This window comes from Homarus americanus, unplaced genomic scaffold, assembly GCF_018991925.1.
Source record: "Homarus americanus isolate GMGI-L3 unplaced genomic scaffold, GMGI_Hamer_2.0 scaffold39675, whole genome shotgun sequence".
NCBI lineage: Eukaryota > Metazoa > Arthropoda > Malacostraca > Decapoda > Nephropidae > Homarus > Homarus americanus.
Window position 1 is genome coordinate 18,293,764 of NW_024736071.1, and position 21,192 is coordinate 18,314,955.

The window sequence follows — 21,192 nt, forward strand, 5'->3', positions numbered from 1 at the left end:
TGGGAAGATGGGGGGGGGGGGGGGTGTGAGGTGATATGTTAGTAGAAGCCTTTTGTGTAAAGCACGAGGTTTCGTGGCACAATTGGGAAAAACTACTGGGTCTGTTGAATTTTGCCACAATAGTGGTTCCTTTGGGAAAGTTAAGGAAGAAGCAATTAAATCATCTGGGCTCAAAGTTGCTTCACAGAAGCAGAAATATTGCTTCTTCTCTCCCTATTCAGATCAAGAATCATCTGTCATGGTGGACAAATTTGGACAATCTAATCGATTCCTCTCCCTGGGTTCCGCCTCAAACAGATTTGGTCGTTTGTACGGATGCGTCCGAAATAGGATGGGGATACCATTCCTCAAATGGGGATTTCAGTCAAGGGAAGTGGAGCAACTCCCTTTGGGACAAACACATAAGTATAAAAGAATTAGCAGTAGTCCTTTTCTTTTTGTCGGCAAACCCAAATTTAAAAATATGACGATCCTGTTTGCCACGGACAACAAAACGGCAATGCTTTGTCTCAATCATCAAGGCTCAACCAGATCTCGGCCCCTTCTAAAACTGTATTTTATTTATCCTGCATGATATCTTGATGAGCTTGATGTTTTATCCTCTCATGTTGGTGGAGCTTGGCACCATGAAAATGTGACTTAGGTTTACATTTTCCATCCTTTTCAAGATTTATGTGTCTATGTGATGTGCCATATTATGTCTTGTCTGAAGAGTTGTGAGTTCTAAAGCCCTCATTTTACTTGGATAATCAAGATGATATAGTTCAGGAATCATCACAGTCGCTCTATTACATCTTTTCCTAGGATGTTAAGTCTTTCTGGAGGTAAGGGTTCCATGCCTGTATACAGTAATTCAGATAGGGATGTATGAAATGCTTACAAATATGGAGCATTTTCTTATCTCTGTGACTGAAGGTACAGTTGCCTCCATTTATAAAGGGTACTATGGTTGGCATGTTTTGTGACATGTGGCACCATTGTTTGTTTACAACTTAGTAAAACTAGCAGAATGGCCTGAAATACCCAACCTATGGATGCTAAATAAGCAGTCACCCGTAAATGCATGCATTTCCTGCATGGTTATAGTTTTAATATATTACCTAGTAGAACATCATTGGCTCAGATCTCTTGCCACATCTCACAAAACATGCCAGTCACTGTATCTATTATAAATGGAGGCAACTGTACACCTTATAATTCCTAAATCTCAGTTGGGTCTTTACACTGCTGCACCTATTTGATGCATTGCCTTCATTAGTTGTTCTATCACAATGCCTAGATAATTTTCCTTTTCAACAATAGCCAAGAAAGTGTTATTAACAGATTAGGAGAGTCTTGCATTATGTAATGTAGGTCAGTCAACACTTAGTCATCACACTCAAAGTCAGTCAAAATAGAAGGTCATCAACAGTGTAGCTGACCAGCTCAATAGGTCATCAGTAGGGCCCGGATAGTTATGCACTAAAAACCGTGAAATATGCATGCAAATATGCACTAAAAACAGGGGAAATATGCATTTATATGCACTTAAAAATGCCACTTATAAAGCCAAGAATGCAGGTTATACGGAAACAAAATAGTTAATATAAACTAATGTTAATGTTTATTAAGCAATATACGTAATGTATTTAACATGTATATGTGAAAGTGCTTCAAAAAATATATATGAACATGTATTTACATTATAGACTGACATATTTTCAGACATTACAGATTGTGGTTGCATTCTTACGTAATGTTGATTCGTCAGGCACCTTTTTTCCAGTATACTGTTCCAGGAATGACTTTAGGCACTTGTTATTCAGTTTATGCAATGGAATATCCGCTGAAACAAATGCCTTGCACAAATCTGCGTTGAACTGGGAACGATCAGGCCCTGACTTACTGAAACATGCAAGAAGTAGTTGTTGCTCCTTTTGTGCACTATTGGACTTAACAGCTTCGAGTCGGATGTGCTTGCTTGTTTTAAGGTGTTGTTGGACTTGAAATTTCTTGCTCGCTGTCACTGGTGCTTCACAATATTTACAAAACAGTACACTTCCATCAGTAGTAAATGCATCAAATTCCTTTACATATGATCTCAGCACTTCATTTTGGTTTCTTTGTCGGCATTTTCACGAGCAGCAGAAGAGAGTAGCTCCACACAGCAGCACTGCTCCTGACTGACTAACTCACTAGTCCAATGAGTCATGACCAGGTGTGGAAACGACAGATTAAAGCGACGTGACCTCACCTCACTTCACCTAACCACACCTCACCTCACCTCCCAGTACCACGTGTGCTCATTCAATGGCAACAAAGAGATACTGCCAGATGAATATTTTACCAAAATATGCATTTGCATATGAAATATGCAAATGCATAACTATCCGGGCCCTAGTCATCAGCATTGTAGGTCATCAACATTGTGGGTTATGAACACTTATTCAACACTGTAGGCTATTTATACTGTATTATTAGTTTCTACAAATACCCGTACACTAACTTAACTTCATTATTCACTTGCATTCAGTGTTATTAATTCTACAAATAAGCTTTCAGTATATCATCATTCTCCTACAATCACCATATAACTTACTCCTCAAACTCTCACGAAGACAAATAGACATTTAGAATGCTTAAATCTTTCATGAAATAGATTATTTCATAGATTAGATTTTTTGGATGATAGATATTTTACTGTAAGTCAAGTAGAAATGTAGATTAATCATCAACTCAGTGGTCATATCTTTAGATAAACTGACTTCAAAGGTTAGCTCTCACAATCCTACACTTTCATTAATACTCCATCCCTACTTAATTGCACTACCCACCACTAATTTCATCTAATATGGTCTACCCACATTAAAGCAAAACTGTTTTCAAAAATTCTTTTGGCCTCCTGTCTACCAACTGCAGGACATAACCTATTTTGTAATTGTTACCAAGTCTTTTTGATAATATCAAGAATATGTTTATGATACTGTTATCTTGATCTCACATTGCATTTACAATTTTTTGTCTTGGTGCCATATCCAACAGATGGTACGTCCAGACTCCTTCACAGCCAGCATCATCCGTCGGTCATCACGCACCATCTCCCGTTCCACGATTGATATTCCTTCCCTGGAAACAGTGTCGCCCAGCAGTGCATGGCCCTGGACACCTTCCTCCGTGTCCCTGGAGGTTCCCACAAGGACCAGTAGGAGGTCTGCCACAGCTCTCAACAGGTTGCTTACTTTGCCATGCTATAGGCAATAGGCATGGTAGTGACTATACTGTAGGCATGGTAATAGCAAGGCTCCAGATGTGGTAGTGGCCTTACTCTTGGCATTTTTGTGGCCTTCAGCATGGTAGTGGCCATATTATAGCATTGTAGTGGCAAATTCCATGTTTGTAGCATGGTAGTATCATTCTACATTGATGCTACAAGCATGGTAGTGGCCTTAGTCTGAGCATTGTTGAGTCCTTACTCAGTAGATTGTTATGACCATGCTTCAGCAAAGTACTAACCATCCTTTAGCATAATTAGTGGCCTTTCTCTGGGCATGGTGGTGCTATACTGCAAGCATTTTACGTAGTACATAGTGGCTGTTCTCTTCCCATGGGGGTGACCATGCAGAAGAGTGAGTAGATACCCTGCTTTATGCCTAATATTCTTGCTCCAAGCATGATGATATCATGCTCATGTTCCAGGCATGGTAATGTTCAATCTCCAGGAATGGTAGTGGCCATGCCTCAAACATAGGGATGAATATCCCAGGAATGGTGGTGCCATTTTCTAGTCCTGGTGGTTTTATACTCTGGGGATACTGGTTCTATTTTCTGATCATACTCCAGGCATGATGTGTCATACTTCATGCATGGTGATTCACTGCTTAAAGTATGATGATGCTATGCTTTAGGCATGGTGACTCCAAGTTCCAAGTGATGACCTGCACTTGGATTAATAGAGGCCATGCTTCTGGCATAATGTAGCTATCCTTGAGGCATTATGTGCTATGCCTGAAGTATGGTGGAGCTCGTACTCCAGGTTTGATTGAAGCACCTCCTCACAATGACCCAAACACTTCAGTTCGTTGTCAACCTACACACCCAGGTCCTTTTCACATTCGGTCTTTGTTAATGCTGTTTCTTCCTCCCATATGGGCATCTAGAGAACAGGATCTTAAGGGATTCAGCAAGTGCCTTGCACAACTCACTTAGCACTCTGGGATGCACCGTGCCAGGGCTCTTATGAAACTTTAGCTTTGGCAATTTGTTTCTTATACCCTGTCTGACCTGTAGTGTTGTTTGGCCTTTAATGTTAACTGACCTATAGTGTTCTGACCTGTAGTGTATTCTGACCTTTAGGGTTGTATGACCTATGGTATTGTAGATGTGCCTTGCAACTTTTAAGTAGATGTATCACAGGCTTTTCAGTAGATATACTCATAGCTCGGGCTTGGAAGTAGATTTGTAACAGGCATAGAAGTAGAAGTGACAATCTTGACAGTTGATATAATCCAGGCTTAGTAGATGATATGTTCTAAGTTTAGTTGTAATGTGTCACAAGCTTGGCAGTAGATATGCCTTAAGCTTGAAACTGTAGTAGATATGCTGCAAACTTGGTGGTAGAAATATTTGTGGCTTGGTACTAAACTTGCTCCAAACTGGCTGTTCCCAGGCTTAGTTTTGACCATACCCATCCAAGTGCTTGTTAGTGGCTGTGTTTCAGGTTTGTTGTTGACCATGCTTTAGGGCTGGTAGTAACCAGTCTTGTTAATCATACTCTGGGCTTGTTGGTGGCCTTGCTCCAATTTTGTTGGCAGTCATGCATCAGTCATGTTTGTGGGATTGCTCCAGTCTTTTTGGTGGGCATGCTTCAGCCTTGTTGATGGTCATTTCCAGTCTTGTTGGTGGCCATGTTTGTCTTTTTGGTGGCCATGTACATTCTTGTTGGTGGCCTTGCTCTAGTCTTGTCAGTGGCCATGCTGTAGCTTTGTTGATATGTGTATGTCAGGCTTTAATGCAGTCTTGGTAGTAGATATGTTTCAGGGTAGGTTCCAGGCTATTTTTTGGATCACCCTTTAGATTAAGTAATGGCCATGTTGTAGGCTAGATGGTGACTTTAGCTTACCTTAGTAAAATTAAGACACTTTTTATGTCAGAGCTACTGCATTTGATGTCTCACAAGGGGAAATTGAAGTGGATATGACTTTAACAGAATGGCTGATTGAACAAAGACTACAGTGGATGAGACATGTGCAGTGGTTGGAGGGGGGAACTAAGTGAGGAGAGCAGTTAAATGGACAAATAAGGGGGGAGGAGGTGGAGGGGAGGGTGCTGTACGCCTATATTGAGATGGGAGGATTATATTAGGAAGGGTTCAAGAAAACTTGGCTATGAATAAGAGAACTGGAAGGTAATGGCAAAGGATAGAGAGGGTCTGAGGAAGAAGATAAAACTAGCAGGAGCTCAGTACTGAAAAAGGCCCTCAACTTTAAATGGGGATAAGAAGAAGTATAGTAATTATATTTAAAACTTATTCATTTTATTGTGATAAAACATAGCAAAAACTTCATTCCAAATTGTACACATGAGGAGAATATTGGTTATGTAGGAATAGGTAGTAGAATGTGCACTAACTATTTTTTCATTATATATTTTAATAATACTTACAATATCATACCCTCTGCAACATATACATTACATTTAGATGAATATATTTCTTTTATTGTAATTTTAATTTTCTGGGATACAGTACTTGTATATGCCAAACAATATTTTATTTTAGGCCAGGTATTGCCACATTAAGCAGTTTACTTATTAGTTGTGGGTGCTAAAGGTCATGTAGTACAGTATACTGTAGTTATAGGCTAAAGAAATATTTTACCTCATTGCACGTCAAAATGGTAACTGTAAATCACACATACATCACAAAGCACAAATTTTGTATTTTTTACAGTAGATGTAATATAATGAGCATTGGACATTTCACTGCTGATAATAGTTGATCTTTAGGCACAGTAAATGGCACCACATGTCATCCTCTACCCACATTTCAGGTCATCTTTGGAGGTGCCATGCAGCAGTGGTCGTCCAAGGGTGGGCAACATACCCAAAACCAGTATGTCAGAGAGTTTACCAGAGGAGGAGGAGGAAGAAGAGGTCAGTATCCAGTGAATCTATCAACTTATAAAAGTTATCAAACGTGATGGTCTTAATTTTTGGGCTGTATCCTGAAATTAGTGGTCATAATTTACAAATTCCGTATGGGCGAATTTCCACAACCTAAGTTTCCATAACGTGAAGGATACCTGTATTATTGTGATTTATCATTTCAGTTTCTGGTGGTTGAGACAACTGATGTGGAGAGTTGTGATAACCACTTGCCAGGAAGTCCCTCCTCTTGTCATAGTCACCACTCCATATCCCTCCACCGTGGGTCTCAGTCCCCTACATCCCAGTCAGTCTTCTCAGCCCACTCCTCGGGACATTCCAGCCCCACCATGACCCAGCCCTCACCATCCCAGGTCACCCCTCATCAGGCTGATAGAAGAACTGACACCATCATTAAAAAGTAGGTCTTTAGTCATTGTAACTGAAGGATAAAACAACACAATACTAATTCGTTATAAAGGTTCTTTTTATCAATAAACTGTCAAAAATTTTCACTGTAATAAAAGCCTTTTCATGAGGAATATGAGACAGTAGAACCCTGGTTATCTGGGGTTCATCATATCAATAAATATGGCAGCTCATCCCCATTGTGCGCGGTATTAAAATTTACGATTACTGTGAGGGCAAACTTTTTTGGAGTGAGAGTTGTGAACTCTTGGACCAATCTACCAGAAAGTGTTGTGACGGCACAAAGTGTGAGCTCTTTGAAGACCAGACTTGACCAACATTGGAGCAGGTTCAGGTACATTCAGGAGCCGGTGCATGCCCAATACTTGCCATCAGTGCGTAACAGAGATGTGACCGATCGCCCAAGCGGCTAATGAGTCGATCAGTGGCGTAGAGGATGAAAGTAAAGTAAGTAAAAGTATAGGTGATTTTGGAGGATTTTTTTATTATTATTATTATTTCATTTTAGAGTCAGTTAGTTGAATCTGCTGGTTAGCAGACTCCGTATAACTGGATTTCTACTACTGTGTGTGTGTGTGTGTGTGTGTGTGTGTGTGTGTGTGTGTGTGTGTGTGTGTGTGTGTGTGTGTGTGTGTGTGTGTGTGTGTGTGTGTGTGTGTGTGTGTGTGTGTGTGTGTGTGTGTGTGTGTGTGTGTGTGTGTGTGTGTGTGTGTGTGTGTGTGTGTGTATATATATATATATATATATATATATATATATATATATATATATATATATATATATATATATATATATATATATATATATATATATATATATATATATATATATATATATATATATATATATATATATATATATATATATATATATATATATATATATATATATATATATATATATATATATATATATATATATCTTGATAAAATCACACGGAAAATGGAAACAGCGGTATTAGCCTTGAAGAGCTAAGGTACTCCGTTATTTTCCGCATGATTTTATCAAGATTTATCTTATCCACGTTTCATTGTGGATTTACATGAAATATATATATATATATATATATATATATATATATATATATATATATATATATATATATATATATATATATATATATATATATATATATATATATTGATAAAATCACACGGGAAAAGGGAAACAACGGAGCACCTTAGCTTTCGTCTTTATTCAAGACATCTTCAGAGACAACTGGATTACATGGACAGAGAGAGGATTAAATATACAGGGTGGCCTTATTAAACATGAGGTCAGGTCATAATGATGTCATCCACTAATCCCCACACCAACACACACGTAGAGGAGCTTAAGAGAAGGGGGTGACGTGACTAGTCAGGTCAGGTAAAAAATAAGGGACCCACTAAATAACTATCATACATCTAGATCAAAGGTTTTCAAAGCATTTTTAACTTTGGGCCACTGACAAATAAATTTATGTAACATCATATCAGTTTTGAACTGACCATCACTAAGGTTTATTGATTTTAATTCCTTAATCAAACTAGCTTCAACCAGAAGTCTTTCTGTGACACAAGATGATTTAATACTTCTAAGCTTTTTTCCCAAGCAATGGGATGATTATTATTCCTAACATGAACGAACAGGGCACTGCTTTCAGATGCTGTTCTGATATTGTACTTATGTTGTTTGATTCTGAGCTGCAATGTTTTTCCTGTCTGTCCTACATAATTACAATTACATTTGCTATAGGGAATACAATAAACACTTCCATTTACATTCAAACTTAGGCTATTTCTTATTAACATATTGGTAATGGTTGAGTCATACTTGAAAACAACATTAATATTTAGTAGCTTGAGGGACTGAACTAACGGGACAAATTCATTACGATAGGGCAGGGTCAAAATATTCTTAAGTGTAGGAATTTGCCTGGTTTGAGAGGAATGAAAGGATTTTTTAGCCCTTTTAAAACAACGATCAACAAACAAAAGGGCAGCCCGGAGAGCTGGCCACAAAATCTATAATGTGATAATTTTTTTTTTCCCATATCTAATACTGTATATATTACTTGCCCGGAGGGCTGACCACAAAATCTATAATGTGATGTGAATGGTAAAAAGAAAATAATATTATGCTGTTTATGAAAGGTATGTTCATGAATAGTAAATTCATGTATGATACAGAAATTGCTGTACCTTAATATTTCAAATCCTCTTGTTTAATTTCATACAATATATTTCCCACAGGCCCCCTTCACACTGTAATGATGATTGTTCATCACCATCAAAGCTGGAGAAGTCCATATCACGTAATGAAATTGACTTGGAAGTCATGTCTGTAGTGTTAAGCCAAGCTCCATCTTCAAGCCTCCAGCGGTACTCACCGGCTACCTTAGCTCGGCAGTCTTGTACCTCAATCCCAGACAGCCTTTTTCCTCAGTCCTCTGTACAAGAATCCATTTCCTGTCATCCTGCCTCACAAGCAATAGTTACACAGGACTCTGAACCACTTACTACAGAGCAACAACAGAACAGTCCTCCCAAGCAAGATGATCATCAAAGGTCACACAAAATGTCTGGAGGACGACCCCTCTCTGGGAAATATATAGGTAAAAGTAATGACAAGTGCAAAGACCAGGACACTGCTGGAAACCAACAATTTGATAAAGTAATCAACCATCCAAGCAACCCTTGTCTTGATGAGAATAAAAAATCTGCAGCTTCAGACAAAATGAACTTTGCAACAAACACTGCACTCATATTAAAAAATGGAAGCATTGAAGGAGAAAAGTCTTGCAAGACAGTTCCAGAAATACAGGAAAACAGGAAAAATGGAGTTTTGAGAACCCAATCCAGCAGAGGAAGCAGAAGTTCCAAAAAATCTGGAGGGATTAAGAGCAGAAAGAGTGATTCTGCTAAATGCAGCAAGAATTCTCAAGGTAGCAGCTGCAGGAGTAAGGGAGCCTCTTACAAGGATAAACCCCTCATTTCTAGTCACACATATATCTTAGAGGCCAGTGCTAAAGATACAAATGGAGATTCAGTAATAGAGGTGCAAGGATCAGGTAGCTCTTGTAAGAGGAATAACTCGGCAAGAGAACAACGACAAGCTACCATCAACCACTTTAGTGCAACCCATGTGTCTGAATCTGTCAAGTGTAGCCTGCAGAAAGATTCTGTGACCAGCAGTCATGCAACTTCAGTCACTTTCCAAGATAGCCTCCCACACAGTAATTCTAAGTACAGTGTTGCCCCTTCATCCAAAAAACACAACAGCAATAGCCTCAATAGTAGCAGGGACAGCAACATCAGCCATGATAGCAGTAACATTAGCAACTACAATTTCACCACTAATACGAACAGCGATGAAGACTTCCTGAAAAAGGTAGTAAAGCTAGAAATTTAAAAATTCATTTTAGTGTTGGTCATCCAAGTCAGGGAAATAATACATGTCAAAGGTAATTAATTGTTTATATTTGGTGGTTAAAAACAGGGAATTATGATAAAACTACAATATAAATTTTATGGTGCTGTAATTTAAAGACAAAGAATAATTTATGAAAGAAGCACAATATATGTGGTTCAAAAGTACCTCCAAGTAATGAATGGTAAAGAAATTAAAGGATGAGTAACATGATACATATTTACTGATAGAGAAAAATATATTTTTAGGGGCAATTTCTTTTATTATATGTGAAGATACTAAAGAAATTTTTGTTGTAAAGGGTTAGGTGAAGACTGTGATTAGTATTGTAAAGAGAAGTGAGAATACTGTTTTGAGAAATTATTTCAGATAACATGTCAGATATTGGTAATGAATGTCATTAAATTTTCCTGGGAACCTTGTTTGATTAAACTTTGCAACTGAAGTCTAGGGTCAGTTTGTAACACAGTAGCTGATTGGCTGGCAAACGGACACGTGAAGAGTCACTACACTACTTTATTATTTAACCTGTCACATTTATATTCTCTGTATTTTATAGAATATGAACTTTTTGTGTTGATATCTGATAATTTCTGCTCTTGGGGAAGCAAAAATTAGGATGTGAAATGCATTGGTAACATAAATATCATAAAGAGAACAAGAAAAAGATTTAAAAATTTTAGCACATCCTCTACAGCACTTCATGTGGTCACGGAGTTTACTTGGCTGAGCTTGTTCATCATGTTCGTGTTCCTTTTATGATATTTTTATTACCAATGTGTTTCACAAGCTAATTTTTGCTTCCCCAAGTGCAGAGATTATCAGACATCATCACAGAAAAGTTGTTATGCCTTAAAATAACAGAATGTAAATATGATAGATTAAATACTAAAGAACTGGAGTGACTATTGGATTGTTTGTCTCTCAGCCAATCAGATGCATTGTTACAAACTGACCTTTGGCCTCTGTTGCAAAGTATGAATGAACAGACTATAATTGTAAAGGTATTTTAAAGTAGATTTTCATATTTTTCATTACAACACAATGGGTGTTATGGGGTGTGTTTGGACACTTAGTAGGGAAATATTTAAGAAAAAAGAATACTGTATATATTTACAAACTCTCTATCCATAATTTTTTTTTTTTTTTTTTTACCGGTATGCTTCTTAACAATGTTTTTTATAATTGACAGTATGGACTAAATAGTAGTGTGGAGAGTGGGATCATCCCTGACACAACCATGTCATGCCTGGACACCAATAACATGGAGGAATCATATGACCTTTTACTCAGTGAACTCTCAAAGACATCCTCCAGTACAACTCAGGTACATACTGTACCAGATTTTGTACCTATACACATGCTGTTGTTTGTATGCTCAGAACTATTTTCATTTAGATTAGGAGAGTGAGGGGGTCCCCAGGGATCTTGGGGGCCTTAAACAAGCACTTAGTCTGCTTTTAGCTAGAGCCAGCCCTGAGATTACTCTCGTAAAGTTTTGTTTAGCGACTTTGCCAAGATCACTTTGTATCTGAGATTAACTCCTTCACTATGGGGATGCCATCTTTAATATTTTATTTGGCTCATGCCTAACGATTTTATTCAGCAGAGAGAGGACCCCATACACAAGACCATATGCTCTCTCCAAAAAATAAAAAGTGGGTGTTTAGTGGCTGAGTTCTTACTCATAGGTTACTTGCAATGAACCAAAGGTCATAATTTTTTTTTTCTTCTATCTGTTCAATTCCTGTCAATTTACAATGCCATGAAGGGAGGTGAGATGGTTTGTCGGTCACTCCAGGTCACCAAGAAGGATATGGATTGTAATAACACTTTATTCTAGTGATATTTTTAAATCTAGATTTTTGCTTGTGCCTCAAAGTTTGTTTCTTCTGCTGTTTGGAAATTTAAAATGAGTGGTATTAAATTTTGGTAGGCTTTCTGATAGTTTGTGGTGGCCAATCATTGTGCAGTTTTAGTCTTGAAGAGATGTTGCCCCCTTGTGGTGGCCAATCATTGTGCAGTTTTGGTCTTGAAGAGATGTTGCCCTTTTCTGGCCATTTTTATATCAATGTTCTACATTTTTAGAGGAAATTGCTGGCGGCAACAACTTAGCTACAATATTAACCATTCATTACAGTCTTTGTAATCAAGGGCCTTGACTGCTAACTTTATGACCTCATTGTAGATAACATTAATGTTTTAAAAATATCCTCTTTGCCTGTAGTCAGCTTACAAGCTGCTAGTCATGAACCATTTGCAAACACTGGGCGTTTAAGGGCTCTTGAATATACAGTCTCTCCTCAACTTACGACGGGGTTCCGTCCCAACGACCAGGTCGTAAGTCGAAAAGGCGAAAATAATACAAAGAAATTCTAAAATGGGTGTCTCATTTTCTTCTCAGCACCACAAGAACTCTCACTTTTATGCTTGCCAGCCATTTTAAAGGGAATTACAAACGAATATTTTGTCAGTACACAGCTAACGTCGGTACTAGAAAATACGTACAGTAATTTGAAAAATATTTTTTACGACCACAGCTGTCGTATGTCCGGGTTGTCGTAAGTCGAGGAGTACCTGTACCTGAAAATGTTCACACTTGAGTTTTCACAACATTCTTTGGCTAGATATTTCACAAGTTCACAAGGAGGATGCTCTCCCTTTGAAGAATGTGTTTGGACACACTTCAATGAAAATAGACCGGCTACCATAAACAGTACCTAGTGCAACTAATAGTTACATTGGGAATAGCTTGAAAATTGATAATTACATTTGCTTTTACATTTTCATCCCTTCAGAAGTCAAGGTAAACACAATTTTTTTTCCCCAAGGTTCTGCCTGCTACTTCTTCTGCCTCCACTGGCTCATCTTTGAGACATCAATTGTCACCACCCCCTTCCACCACGATGCCTTCCCCACCACCAGTGTCTACACCCTACAAGATCTCGTGTTCTGCCATTGTCCACCGTGAGTGCTCCTCATCACCAGATTCCTCACCTTTTGATGCCCAAGAGTCTAAGTTATAAAAACAAGTAACTGTTACCCCTGGCTAATTCTTAACTCTTATATAATATTTTGGTTCAAAATTGTTAAAAAAAAATATTCCAGGAATGATTTCTATCACTTTAATTCAGTTGTTGAATCTTCTACACTCTACAGCACAGGTAATTTTGAATGAAACAAATGTAAAAAAAAAACTGAAGCAGGCTCTGTTTAAGCTTTGAAGCACAGGTGCTCCTCTATCTACGTTCCTGAAGCTCGTTCGCAAGTTCCTTTGTTCTTAAGTCCAACCTTACTCTTGTAGACACCAAACAAATTATAAAAAATGAAAAAATAAAGGATGTACAGTACAGCTATACTCAACAGCACAGCATTTTTTTTTTTTTTTTTTTTACGGGGATTAGCCCACCTGGGCACAGGTTACTGACTCACATCAGGGCCCGGGGGGCGAAAATTTAATAATAATAATAATTCATAGTAAATAAAATTTATAATAAAAAGTAAAATAAAATATTAATGGTAATAATAACAACACTGTGATAATAATAAATACAAAAATGCAAGAATGAAAAAAAATCAACAGTGAGAATGTTGTTTTGTCATGTAATAGAAACAATTGAGACCCTACAATTGTGTGTAAATGAGGCAGAAAGTCAGATCAGCAACCTGGGACTTGGTCACAATTTTCGTGATGCCATATGGCAGCAGGGTCTACCATTAGACAACACATTATGCTGCTAATATCTTCCCAGGCGGTAGTACCTCCCTGTTCGGTAGCTGCCTACTACCTACTCAGGCATTTTCTTCCAATATAATCCACATTAAACTCCAACTCTGGCAGGTAACCCCCCCCTCAGCAATAGTGTTTGTACAGGTATCTCTGAAAGTTCATGTTGAATGTAAGTAGAGGAGCACCTGTACAGGAATACCTAGTTATTCGCATTAACATTTTAACACCCTTATTCGATTACAGCAAAGCATACCCTGCTTATTCATAAATGAAAAATATGATATACCCTGTAGTAATATTTCAAGCCTGGCAGGCTAGCTGCAGCTATCTTATTCTGATGGAAGACCTGCTTCACATCTTCACATGGGCTTTTTTTTCTGCACGTACAGACCCACGTAGTTTACAAATTAGCGAAGTTCAATGGGACCATTCATATAGAGCACGCACGTGAAAATTCACGTGCGGTAGATGCTCACCCCACGCCTGTACGTACCTGTATATCCAAACTGCGGCGTGAAAAAAACACACCGAGAGTTCTAGAATTCTTCATATGGCAATGGTAAATGCTAGTTTAAATGTTTACACTCATTACAAATGTTGTACACACACAGAGTACATGAATAAATGGAGAGGGAACAGGAAGAGACTTTATGCTGTAAATAGCTTGTGTGTACTGGCAGGAATTAGGCAGTACTGTATATCCTGATTCACTGTAAGACTCACTATCTCATGCACTTCAGACTTGGGGAATACAGAATGGCTATGAGCATACATCACAGTCTCACCAATCTTGTTCAATATGAACTACACCTCGCACTCATCAATATTTGGTGATACAGTACAAGAAAATCATTTACTTGTTTTTTGTTTTTGCTTTTACAGAACTCGTTTAGAGTGAGGGAGGGAACTATATTATTATTATTGTGGTATAAATAGTTCACACTGCATTATGATTAGATGTTGTACCTGTATTTAAGTACTTATCATTACCCTGTAATGGTTTAGTCCATATAATAACAAAAACATTTCACTATGATATAAAGTACACCCTCAATTTACACAGTGGTTAGGTTCATGGAAAATACAAAAGTGAACTCACTTAAAAATATACCTTGAGCATATGGGAAATAAGGGGATTAAGTTCCAGGCTCATATTAACTCCCCATGACTAGCTACAGGAAAGTTAAATCTTATCATCAGCTGGACAGTACACTGTCGTCATCAAGTATTTGCAGCTAACCCACCAGTATTTCCAAAGTTTAGATGAAGTTTTGTGAAAAAAATATATTTTTAGATAATGAAATATGAGATAGTCAGGTTTCATTACTCAGAAATTTGGCTTAGTTACTGTATCTATATAAGGGATTTGCTGGTTTGGTAGTGGGAGTCAGACATGAGATGAACAACATGGTAGCCAGTGTAATTTTGTTCAGATCTGATATAGTACACCAACATGGATTTAATAACCACTGTCCATTTATAAGTGTGTATGGGTTTCCAGTTACTGCAAGAGATTTCTAGCACTGTGTGGTGGCATTAGTGGATCCAGGAATATCGGGGGCAATAAGTTGTGGGTGGGAAAACTGGCGAGCACAGCGAGCCTATTCAGCTGGGGGGTTTTGGGGGCTTGCTGTAAGGCCCCCCCTCCCCAAGAAAATTTTTTAAATCTGACCAATATCATGGTCATTTTGTGGCCTATTGGAAGCCATGTGCACTTGATATTAGGAGATATTCCAAGGTCAATACTTTTATCCTCTTCACCACTGATCGGCTCGCTTGCCGCCTGGGCGATCGGCCACGTCTCTGTCACGCACTGTTGGCAAGTACCCTGTACTGGGCATACACCAGCTCCTGAATGTACCTGAACCCACTCCAGTGTTGGTCAAGTTTTGTCTTGAAAGAGCTCACTCTCGGTGCCGTCACAACACTTTCTGGTAGATTGTTCCAAGAGTTAACAACTCTCACTCCGAAAAAGTTTGCCCTCACAGTTTTCTGGACTTGCGGCTTCTTCAATCTTGAGCTGTGACCCCTTGTGGGGCGAGCGTCTGCCAGCTCCAAGTAAGGACACTCAACTGAGTAGTGCCCCCTGAGATGCTTATACACCTCAACTAGATCACCCCTTGCCCATCTGTAGTATAAGCTAGGCAAGTTCAGGCACTCCAATCTTACTTTTTACTATACATAAATGCCTGAGTACAATATTGCATTAAACAAAAGGTATTGTTATTTTCTTATGAAAAGGGGGGTCTGGTTCCCCAGGAACCCCCCCTGGATTCACCATCAGACCAATCAAGAGGTTTGCTTCATCATGTATGTCCCTCAAACAACAGTTTGCCATCATCTACCATACTCAGGTTCTCTTCCTTCTCAAATCTCTTAACACTCGGGAGCATGTATGGCTAATATTGCATCATCCAAAAACACATGAAACATGGTAAACAAGCACGGGAAACAGGTGTTAACACTTGGAGTTGAGCAAGGGACATTAGTGTGCCTTGATTCAAAGGTTCATTTAATGTCATAGTTGGTTTACATATAGGTTTTAAAATAAATATTTCTTGGTGATGGTGGTGGCATGCTTGCCTCTCACCACTGCTGCCATGGGTTTGATTCCCATGGTCAAATGTGAGAAGGGTGTTATCCAGTGTGACCTTACCAAACATTGCAGGTTTTCTCCAGATACTCTGTTTTCTTCCTATACTATCACTGGACAATGAAGGTCCCAAGAAACAAAGAACTGATTGATTGCCCAAAAGGTTAGTAAGCTGATAAGTGATGGAAATGATAAATAAATTAATTAAATTTCTTCTATGGTGAACAAAAGGATGGACTGCATATATAACCAAAGTTATAACTTGCACAGTACATGTATAAACAGAGGGTCCATATGATGACTATATCTAAGAACTGAAGTAAAATAGTTCATTCACTCTAGCCCAAGCAGTTAATGAGCCAACCAGTGGCAAAGAGGATAACATTAAACAAATATCAACCTAGATATTCATGTTTATCTAATTTTTATGTTTTATGAAAATTAGTATTTTTATATAAATAAATGAGTAAGCTATAAATCTATATTTATTTTGATTTAAATACAGTATATATATATATATATATATATATATATATATATATATATATATATATATATATATATATATATATATATATATATATATATATATATATATATATATATATATATATATATATATACTGGAATAGTATAAAATATAACTTGTGTATTACCTAGTTGTAATCTATGTATAATCAACAATAAATCAGTATTCAATGATTTGTTGTATCAGTCCATTTTTTCCACTTAACTGGAGCTGGCGGACGCTCGCCTCACAAGGGGTCACAGCTCAAGTGAATTTTATGCTTGCACACAATGACTTCGTCTGCACTGAGCCACATACATGACGTCACATCCTTTCAGAAGACTAATAGGGTAGATGCTCTCTACTGGAGTTCACATATCTGGTATGTCTACTTGTTAATGTTATTTACTTTGTGTACATGTACATTCTAAGAAACAACTATCTTTCCAAGTTTTGGTGAATATATTGCAGAAAAGTTGAGTCCCACAACACACACATCTGTGTACCTCATAAACAGTGGACAGGCCTTTTGAGTCTTGGAAAGGGGTACCCAGTTACACAATTAATGAGCATACTGTAATTATTTACTTTCTCTAATGATCATTCATTATTGGGTATATGTGTCCGTATTTCAGAAATAAAAAGTAAGTCCACTATTTTGAATAATCATTCATTGAACAACTCAAAGCGCATATCTATTCAGGCGTACCAACTGACCAGAAGAAGTCTTGGTTACCTTTCAGTATTCTGTACTGTAATCTGCCAGGTTTCAATATTCATCAACCAAAACTGGGAAGATACAGTACTTGTTTCTTAGACTATCTACTTATGGAAATATTATGACTGATACCATGTGCTCCCATTTTACCTCAGTTGGATTCTATAGTAGGAATCCATCTAACCCAGCAAATTTGACTAGTATTTAGTAGAAAATTTTCCCTCCATTGACTGAAAAGATAAGTAATTAATTACTTCATTATTGGGACATGCATAAAAATCTGAGGTCATTGGCAAATATTTAGTTTAAAATGTGATTTTTCTTGTAAAATTTGAACCAGATCTATTTTTTTTAACAGGCAGACTATTATGACCAATATGAGTGGTATTCATAGATCGTATATTTTGAAAAAAAAAAAAAAAATTTAAACTAGGATCAACAAAGCATCTTCATTATCATTAACGTTAATGTTTAGTAGGAGGTGTAGTCCCAGGGCCTTTAGCCAGGTGGCGTGATATAAACAGAATCTGTGAGTGTGACTGCCATGAGGGACTGGTCTCCCAAACACCCACTTAAACCTAGCATAATATTCAAAGACATTAAGTATAATATACTCCATTACTGTACTGTATCAGTGTTGTAACATGTATTACCGTACTCATTACAATATAGAGTAGCGTACCATTATCATGTTGTAACACATGTAGTATGTAAAAATTCTTATATTGGAGGCAACCATTATTAGTACATAGAATGTTGTAAGGAATCCATATAAACAGATATTATAAAGTTGGGTTCAACATTATTAGTACTGTATACAGAATATTGCATCAAACCTCTTGGTAGACACTTGCAAATTGTGGTGTAGAATAAAATGTTCTTCTCATTATATGTAGAGCAACCCTGAGTATAGTGATGAAAATACCCCACAACTTTCAAAATGTTTCATTTGAGAGAAGAAAAAGAAGTAACAATAAGATAGGTTATTTATGAAAAATAATAATCAGTGACTGTTGACCATGACAGTTAATTGAGTGGAGGCAGAGGTTCACCCAAACTAACATCAAACGCACACTCCGTGATGGTCACCTCAATGAACTTCTCATTGTTACTAGTACCTGTATAGTCTGGACAAAGGCATCAGGGCTTCTGGTTCTATGCATTAAGCACTGATCATGATAATCTCTACTGGTAGAACCAAGTTTGTTAATACAGTGATCCCTTGATTAACGAGCGCCTCGGTTAACGAGATTTCGGTTAACGAATTACCTTCCATAAGATTCTTAACTTCGGTGAACGAGCATTCCCTCGATTAACGAATTCCTTACGAGCGGCCCTCATCATGTTTTCGCTTGCACACCAGTTGTCGTATTAGTCCGCCAATACAGTAATCGGTTCTAGGGCTTAAATTCCTTACCATTTTAGTAAATATCAAGAAGGTTGTACTATTCAATCATTTTAAAAGTTTAATATTAAATTTTTTAGTCATTTTAACAATTATTGAACATAATTGAAGTACAGGAAACTAGTTTTATGCGCGCCAAACAGCGTGTCAACACACCAAACAGGATTCAGTCTCTGTGTCTTTTCAGTGGAGGTAACATCTTGCTTCAGACTCACTTCAACATAAATGCTTTTTTTCTGTTTTCATTCAAATTATTGATCATTTTGAAATTTATTTTACATATTGATGATATATAGAGCAGTGCAGTGTTAATTTAAAGAAAATATTCTTTATTTACAGCAATTGAACTTAAAATAACACGTGTTGAAATTGTTTTTGAATCCAGCATGGGTCCCAAGAAATCTAGAAAAGCGATTTCAATACAGATGAAACAGGAAATAATTAGAAAACATGAAGAAGGCATTAGAACAAATGTGCTAAGCAAAGAATATGGCATGTCGACATCAATTGTATCGACAATTCTTGCACAGAAAGACAAATTCAAGGAAGTGAAAGTGAGAGACAAGTCTACCAGAGTGTTCAAAGGTAGATCCCTAATAGCAGAAACAGTGAGGTTACTACTCATCTGGATTAGGGAAAAACAGATGAAAGGTGATTCAGTTTCTACTGAATTTATTTGTGAAAGAGCCAGGGAAATATACGAACATTTAAAGGTAAATCAACCTGGTTCTTCAGGCACAGACTTTGAAGATTTAAGGGCCAGCAAGGGCTGGTTAAAAAAATTTAAGAAAAGAAGTGACATATTTAGTGTTAGGCATGGTGAGGCTGCCAGTGCTGATATGGAAGGGGCAGCAAAGTTTTTAGTGGAATTTAAAGAACTGGTGGATACAGAAAATTATCTTCCACAGCAAGTGTTCAATGTGGACGAAACTGGGCTGTTCTGGAAAAAGATGCCCAAAAGCACATTCATCACCAGAGATGAAGCCTCTTTACCTGGGCATAAACCCATGAAAGACCGTCTCACTCTATTGCTTGGTGCCAATGCTTCAGGGGATTTCCGACTGAAGCCTATGCTTGTCTACCACTCTGAGAACCCCAGGGTGTTCAAGCAACAAAAAGTGGTAAGAGGACGGCTTGGAGTTTATTGGAAATCCAACCGTAAGGCATGGGTAACAAGACAGCTCTTTAATGAATGGGCTGTTGAGGTGTTTTCCCCTTCTGTGAAGAGCTACCTAACCACCAATAAACTCCCTTTAAAGGCTCTTCTCCTCATGGATAATGCCCCTGGTCATGACCTTCAACTTGCCAGAACTTTGGAGTCTCAATTTGACTTTGTCAAAGTGTTGTTTTTGCCTCCCAACACTACATCAATCATACAGCCAATGGACCAGAATGTGATCAGCAACTTTAAGAAGCTGTACATGAAAATTTTCAGGTGTCATCATCAGGCAACTTCCACTGATCCTGAACTAACACTGGCACAGTTCTGTAAGACACAGTTTAACATCCTGGAGGCTATAAAATTGATTGTGTCTTCATGGCAAGAAGTCTCCACTAGAACCCTCAATTCTTCATGAAAAGCACTGTGGCCATCAGTAGTCCATGATTTTGAGAGATTTCAGGATGAAACAGAGTTGCACCAGGAGATTGTGTCCATTGGTCAGTCATTTGGCCTTGAAATGGAGGAGGATGATGTAGAAGAGCTTGTGATGTCTCATGAACAGGAACTTAATCCTGAAGACTTGCAGCAACTGGATGAGATGTTAAGAGGCTGACAGTGGTGAGGAGGAAACGGAAAGTGATGACCATATGTCAACTTCAGAGTTGAAAGATGTTGTTCACCACTGAAAGAAGTTCAGGAAACTGGCTTCAAGGCACCCAGATGTGGAAAAGTCTGAACTAGCTTTGTGTCATGTTGAGGACACAGTGATCTCCTTCTTCAAACATCAGTTAATGATGAGGAGGAGAGATGCCCCACAAACAAAAATTGAGTTTCTTTAGTAAAAGGCAGCGAGAACAAGATGCTAGCCCTCAGCCTTCCACTTCATGAAGGAGAGAGGATGTTATTGGTGGAGAATCTGTCAGTCCAGAGGTTCCTGACATTTTCATGGAAGGTGACTCACCTTCCAAGAAGCAGTAAAATGCTTCTCCTCCACCTCCACTTCCTTCTCTTCTCCCTTCTCCTCCACCCTCATTCTAATTCCTATCATCATCCAGGGGCCTTCTACATACACACCTCAAAGTAAGTGTACCTTTCTACCTTTTTTGTTGAATTTAG

General features: G+C 37.9%; 1 protein-coding gene across 3 annotated transcripts in view; it reads left to right on the forward strand.

The window, feature by feature from the left end:
• Positions 1-13,354, forward strand: part of LOC121871863 (cyclic nucleotide-gated cation channel beta-3-like) — a 43,267-nt gene extending 29,913 nt beyond the window's left edge. The window contains exons 16-21 of one of the 3 annotated variants that reach the window (XM_042374429.1): positions 3,022-3,209; positions 6,027-6,129; positions 6,306-6,541; positions 8,784-9,921; positions 11,153-11,287; positions 12,792-13,354. In XM_042374429.1, the coding sequence (XP_042230363.1) occupies positions 3,022-3,209; positions 6,027-6,129; positions 6,306-6,541; positions 8,784-9,921; positions 11,153-11,287; positions 12,792-12,986 (1,995 nt within the window). In that variant the 3' untranslated portion in view covers positions 12,987-13,354. The remainder of the gene's footprint in view (positions 1-3,021; positions 3,210-6,026; positions 6,130-6,305; positions 6,542-8,783; positions 9,922-11,152; positions 11,288-12,791) is intronic. The other 2 variants (XM_042374430.1, XM_042374431.1) reach the window with 2 other exon arrangements.
• Positions 13,355-21,192: the final 7,838 nt, after the last annotated feature.